Raw genomic sequence first — 7,089 nt, forward strand, 5'->3', positions numbered from 1 at the left:
TGTGTACTGTAGCTTATTACTATTATGTAAACAGCTATACTGCTGTATTTGGCCTGACTAGCAGGCTTCAGCCACTCAACTTGATGCTGTCTTCTAAATAGATCTGATCTGCAGCTCCACACCGTCGCTCTCCCACAGCAGGGATCGCTTTTATACAAAGCGGATGTTTTTGATAAAGAGAACAAAAGCAGTGGATGACTTTAAAATGCCTGTTAATTCCTTTCATGTTTTATTCTTCCCTTTTTTAAAAAAAAAGATTATTTCACTTTGATTGTTTCTAAATTAATAAATGGGTAAACCCTATTAGTAGTTTAATTTGGTGATAAAATGCTGACAAAGGAACACGTGATTTGTTTTTCAGCAGTTACAGTTTTTCTTGATTGGTTTGGCTCATTTCTTGAAACAGAAATTACATTCTCAAAATAACATGGACAAACCTCCAAACCTCTTGGTAAATGTTCACAACAGAATGGCATTTCTCATTCATTTTATCAAATGGCAAATGCCTTAGTACATGTCTCAATTGTCTCAGTGCATCTTTGCAAATGATTAAGTACAGGTAGCCTACAGTTATACAGTTAGCCCACATTTAGCACATTTTCCAAATGAATAGATCTCGTAGATCTAAACTGATTAGTTGATTCTCAGTCTAATTATCATTCCCTCCAAAAAATGTCAGCATGATTTCATTGTATAAGTACTCGCATGCACAACTGTTTGTTCAATTGTCAAAATTGGTCAAGAACATAATACCATGAATATTTGATAAATTGATGACAGTCATTGACAGTCAGGTGAAACTAGACTAACGAAGGGGGAGTGTCACACACAGGTGTTTTCCATGATTGTGTGCTGCCAAACACAGATATATAGAGCTTGACCAGAGCCAGTCCGATCTCTGAACATGGATAGACAAGGCCAAGCAAACTGACAAGGGGAAGCGCTTCCTCGAGGAGGAGGAGGACTGAGAATGCGTGGTGGAGGAATAGGGGGAAGAGGCTGAGGTGCGCGAAGACACTGTGCTGTCCTGAATGAAATTCGGGCCACAATTATAGACCATGTCATAAACCATGGCCTCACAATGGCAGAGGCAGGTCGTCGAGTGCAGCCTAATGTGCCTCGCTCTACAGTGTCCTCCATCATCCAAACCTTTCTCAGGGAAAACAGGTATGTACTCTATTTAATCTATGATGGAATTATATGTTGTATAGGACAGGGCACTATGCGTGAGGCAAAAAATGTATACCTTACTGTAGAGATTTTGTGTGCATCTGCCTACAGTAGTAGGTCTATACTAGCAGGTGGAGAGGACTAGTGGAATGTTTTGATACTAAATATGACAAGAAATATATTGAACAAATTACTGTAAACTATGGAATTACATAATTTATACAGTTTAGAGTAGTATTCCAGTCACTGTGCAATGTTGCATTAGGATTGTGGTGAAGTTACTGTGAGTAAAACAATAATACAATTACACTGATAACTTACTGTATTCTGTTCTTTGTGTAGGATTGGACGACAACCTCGCGTGGGTGGCAGAGGAAAACTTCTCATTGAACAACAGGAAAGAGAGATTTGTAACATGGTGATGGCAAATGATGCCATCACATTGAGGCATATTCGTGATGCCATCCTTCAGGACAATCATATATTCCAGAACATAAACACAATAAGCATCTCCACAATAGACTGGGTTTTGAAGAAGCATCAGATGACAATGAAACAAATCTACAGGGTACCATTTGAGAGGAACTCTGACAGAGTGAAGGAGCTGCGCTACCAGTATGTAAATGTAAGTCAGTTACATACTGGTCAGTTACATTACAGGTACATACTGTACCTGTAATCACAGTAAGCAGTAGTTCACTTATTTGGTTTCAATACCTCCTTTACCTGATTTCAGAATCAGTATTTGCTTCATCTGACTTCAACAATTTCAACAGAAAACTGCAGTTTACTGTATGATACAATTCTCATTACAATCCTTATTTTGTTGTCCCCCAATCAAATCTATCTAATACTGTAGGTTTTACTGTAACATCTCAGTAAGTCATCAGTATTTCCCACTCCCCTTTCTATCAAATACCCCTGCAGTACTTCCTCATAGGCCTATCACTAGTTTAGAACCACTGGAGTAGTAGCCTGTAGTATATTGAACCTGTGGGGGAGAGCATGTAATTGTCTAACTGTAGTATATGACTCTTCTGTATGACTGATTTTATGTTCTTTACTCTATTTTAGAGAATAATGTCATTGGAAGGACATGAGACCCCTTACATCCTGGTGTTCGTGGATGAAGCTGGCTTCAACCTGGCCAAGGGCCGAAAACGTGGCCGTAATATTATTGGCCACTGGGCCACAGTGGATGTCCCAGGTCAGCGAGGGGGCAATATAACTATGTGTGCTGCCATTTCTGAGAATGGTGTGGCCACTCACATCCCCAGTCTTGGCCCATACAACACACACAAGCTCCTCATCTTCTTGGATCGCCTATATACCAATTTTATCCCTGAAAATGAGAGAGGTCTCATAGGGCCTCACCTACCCATTTATGTAATTGTGTGGGACAATGTCAATTTCCACCATAGGGGCTGGTTTGCAACGCATCCCATGATGGTCATGGGGTTCCTACCACTTTACTCTTCTTTCCTCAATCCGACAGAGGAGTTTTTCTCTGCTTGGAGGTGGAGAGTGTATGAGCATCATGCTCAGGATCAGCCGTATCTGCTCCATGCTATGGCCACAGCGTGTGACGACATTACAGGAGATCAATGCAGGGGATGGTTGCGGCATGCACGCCGTTTTTTTTCCTCGTTGCATCGCAAGAGAAAGTATCCGCTGTGATGTGGACGAGAATCTGTGGCCAGACGGACAACAGCGTGTAAATAATCAGGAGGGTGAAGACAGTGGACAAGAGCGGGAGAATGAGTACAGCGACCACTGAATAAGTCCTTGTTTTTTGATTTTGTGTTCATACAATTTGCTACTGTAATGTACATTTTCTTTTTACATATGTATGAAACTTTCTTTGCCTGTGAATAAAAAATGGTTATAATTTCCTTGGTAGTGAGAGTGCAATCTGTGATGTCAAACCTTGGAGGCTACTCTTTTCTGTTGTATATTGTTGGTCCTCTGCCATAGTGACAAAACATCTAAACATTTTGTATGGCAGTACTCACACAATGCCAAAGGGACGATGCATTTTGGGGGCACTGACTATTCAGATTAGAAAGAAATGTAGTTTTGACACATGAGTGAACTGTTTTAGGAGAGATATGAGCTTTTGCAGGTGGACCATGTTGTTGTGATCAACCATCCAGGTTTATTTTGACAAAAGCACCAAGAATGATGAGAATGTCCGATCTGTGTCGAGAAATGAGCCAAAACTATTGAGAAGGATCTTTGCCATTTTGGAGACACTGACTGTTTAAATGAGAAAGGGATTTAGATTGAAGCCTGAGTGAACAGTTTTGGAAGAGATATGAGCTTTTGCAGGTGAGCTATAGTGTTGTGCTAAACTGTAAGAGTGTTTTGCCAAATGATCTTAGAGTTTTGAGAATGTAATTTCTGTTTCAAGAAATGAGCCAAACCAATGGAGAAAAACTGTAATAGTGCTTGTAGTTTTGCATTTGTATGCTTATGTGCTTTTCAAACATGGGTTTGAACCATGTCTCGTAGTTTTCAGAATGATCTTGAAATAAGTGGAAAAGTAGAGAATGGCAGCAAATATTCCTACAATTGACCTTTGGACTAAACCAAGTTAGGCATGCTGAGGCCTACTAAGAGCATGACAATCTGCCTGCTTTGAGCTGATTGTTTTCTTACCTGGAGGGTAGATGTAGGAGCAGTTATGACAAACAATTATAATTTTTACTGGATGACCTTACCCGATGTAAACATGTTCTCATCTCTTCCACAAAATCCTGAATAAAATAGCAGAGAACTGTAATTACAAATTTCTACAACAGAAGTATTATGTAGACTCAAGTAAAAATCCAAGTGGCTTGTGCGACATATAGTAAATCTGTTTGTTTTTTTTTCATATGCCGTGCGCAGTGATTACAGTCAGCCAAGTAACAATACCGATAGGCAAAGTAAAGGCTAATTACTGGTTGTGAAATGAAGGTGAAGTAGTGCTTGATAAGATCTGCAACAAAAAAGTACCACAGCCATTTTATAAACCCAAATATCACAAAATTTTTAACTCCAGCGTTCTTAATCCATTTTGGTAATTATACCAATCCCAACCTTCTATACCGGAGTTTCAATAAATAATAAAGCAATAATGCAGCCACTTACATACTTCCAAGCTCATAAGCTATTTAAAGGAACCACCAGCACGTTCTGTGTAGATTAAAGCTGCATTATTTATGAATCTGAAGCAAGTCACATATGAGGCAGTCATTTGAGCACCTACTGGTGAAATTGCTGCTTTTCAAGCTTTTTAACTTCCTAAAATTTTCCAATGAAATGGTAATAAGCGATGGATATTATATTGCCTATAAATACACATACAGTACTGTGCAAACGTTTTAGGCAGGTGAGAAAAATGCTGTAAACAAAGAATGCTTTCAAAAATGGAAGTGTTAATCACTTATTTTCATCAATCAACAAAATGCAGTGAATGAACAAAAGCAAAGTCTTAATCAAATCAATATTTGGTGTGTCCACCCTTTGCCTTCAAAACAGCATCAGTTCTTAGGTACACTTGCACACAGTTTTTGAAGGAACTCCACTGGTAGATTGTTTCAAACAAGAACCAATCACAGATCTTCTGTGGATGTAGGCTTCCTCACATCCTTCTGTCTCTTCATGTAATCCCGGACAGACACGATGATGTTGAGATCAGGGCTCACTTCCAGTACTTCTTGTTCTTCTTTACGCTAAAGATAGTTGTTAATGACATTGGCTGTATGTTTGGGGTCATTGTCCTGCTGCAGAATACATCTAGGGCCAATAAACAATCATTTATATTTCTGAAAGCATTCTTTGTTTACAGCATTTTTTCACACCTGCCTAAAATGTATATGAATATGTAGAATATGCATGCAGGGAGAAGATTTTTGGTACTGGATGTTTTTGGCCAGTCAAATTAGAGCAAACTTTGGTTACAGGGTTAATTTAGCTATAAAGTCAAAAGATATGCCCATTTTATAACATAGTGAATATTGGTTTATTTGAAACAGGACCAATAAACTGACCAGCCTAAAATGTCTGATAAAAACATCCTAATTCAAATGTATTGATATATTCAAGTGCAAGAAAATATATATGCTGCTTAGTGCATTATTGTACATACAATGTGTACATCCTTCTAATATGGAACGCCAGGACTGCCATAATGAATTAATTAAATACACCATTAAATAATTAAGAATTCGCTGAAGAGGAAGGAACACAGTAACTGATTCATCATAGCATTTCCCCAATTTACCAAAAAGATCAGGATAGAAAGAAGAGAGCAGACATAAAATTCAAACTTAGGTTTCCAGGCATTTCATTATTGTGCATGAAGGCAGGCAGATGTGGATGCTGTTAACATTTACAGAGTCCGTCTCAACATAACTAATCAGTGTGTAATTGGGGGAATCCACGCGGAAAAGCAGCAGATCACTGACATCAGAAGACTAATTAAATGGTAAATCTTACAAAGGTCAACAGTGTGTTGGCTAAGGATGAAGAGAGTAGCCACCATATGGCTAAAGATGCCCTCAAGAAGTGTGTCTTCACTGCTCTTTTAATCTTTTGAGCTAATTGTGCCCCCCCTGCACCCCCAGTCTTCTCGTGATTGTGGCCAGTGCTCAGGCAGACAAAATGTGATCAAACTCTAATCTACTTAACTGCTTGGCACTTTGTTTTTCCAATTATGGTTAGGCCTTGTTATTGTAGTGCTGAAACCCGCTGACATCAGCATTTATTTGGCTTTCTAAGCAAATTTTCTACTCAGAGTTTAACAGACGTGAAACAGTTTTTACAGCGTAAAATAAACAGATACAACCAACAATTTATGAAAGAATCATTTATCCAATGAATACACAGAAACAGTGTGAGGATACTGATCCGATCACTTTTGCTGAGCGTTGTAATGAGTTATTATTTAGCTATTCAGCCCACAACAGTTCACTCTCACTGCTCTCAAAGTGTAAGTTTTACTAAAGAATCTCATTAAATTTACTGCTAACCAAGAAAGTGTCAGACTGGCTAATCAACACAGTGGAGCACCTGAAAGAGTACTTGAATGATTGTGAAGATTGGACTTGTATTCATGTTCAGACTTTGAGCAGAGAACACTATAGAAGAACAGCCCATTTTATACTTACCTTTCATTTAGGGAGATGTAAATGAATCGTAAGGTTGCAAATTTTGTAAGGTGCACTGTAAAATCTAATTAGTTCCCAGAACTCCAAAAAATTGAGGAAACTCGTTGCCTCAAAAAAATTGAGTAAAGCTTAGCTAAAAATGACTAAATTAGGACAACTTATTTATTTTGAGTACACTGTACAAGCTCATTTGTTCCCAGAACTCGAGAAAATTGGATCAAGTTTACTTAAGATGACCAAGTTAGGGCAACTTACTCATTTTGAGTACACTGTACAGCCTTGTTAGTTCCCAGAACTCAAAAAAAATTAAGGAAACTCGTTGCCTCAAAAAAACTAAGTAAAGCTTACTTAAGATGAATGTTAGGACAACTTATACATTGCAAGTCTGCAGTATTAAGAATAACTTGATATTTCTGACTGTACTAATACTAATTGTTTACTTACTGACAAACATTTCAAGTTCAACTAAATGAAAAAACAATTTGTGGTAACCTGAATATGATTAAAAATAATTAACAACACTTTTTGTAATGATGTTAAAATCAGCCCAACTTTTATTTTCAAACACAACAAAGTATAACAGCCAACATACTGGACACTGTTCTGCTGAACAACAAACAATTAATATTGCCATCACTGTTATAATGTTATAATCTTAAGTCTCAGATGTAATTATTCTGAATAATAAGTTTAGGTCTACCACAAGTTTGTTTTGTACTTACTTATATAATCAAAATAAAATATTTATTGTTCTGTCACAAGTGCA

General features: G+C 37.8%; 1 protein-coding gene across 1 annotated transcript; it reads left to right on the top strand.

Annotated features, from left to right (window-relative positions):
- Window positions 1-1,025: 1,025 nt before the first annotated feature.
- LOC106633638 lies at window positions 1,026-7,012 on the top strand. Its single transcript, XM_042228526.1, has 2 exons — window positions 1,026-1,795; window positions 2,245-7,012. The coding sequence occupies exons 1-2, from the start codon at window positions 1,586-1,588 to the stop codon at window positions 2,845-2,847; spliced, it is 813 nt and encodes a 270-aa protein (XP_042084460.1). The 5' UTR covers window positions 1,026-1,585; the 3' UTR covers window positions 2,848-7,012.
- Window positions 7,013-7,089: the final 77 nt, after the last annotated feature.

The sequence above is a fragment of the Haplochromis burtoni genome, unplaced genomic scaffold (genome assembly GCF_018398535.1).
Source record: "Haplochromis burtoni strain Fernald_Lab_line unplaced genomic scaffold, NCSU_Asbu1 Contig_330, whole genome shotgun sequence".
Lineage (NCBI taxonomy): Eukaryota > Metazoa > Chordata > Actinopteri > Cichliformes > Cichlidae > Haplochromis > Haplochromis burtoni.

Bases quoted from the DNA above. Each gene is read 5' to 3' on its own strand.
- LOC106633638 (XM_042228526.1), top strand. From the start codon at position 1,586: ATGGTGATGGCAAATGATGCCATCACATTGAGGCATATTCGTGATGCC. The intron at 1,796-2,244 runs GTAAGTCAGTTA...ACTCTATTTTAG, and splicing joins TGCGCTACCAGTATGTAAAT to AGAATAATGTCATTGGAAGG.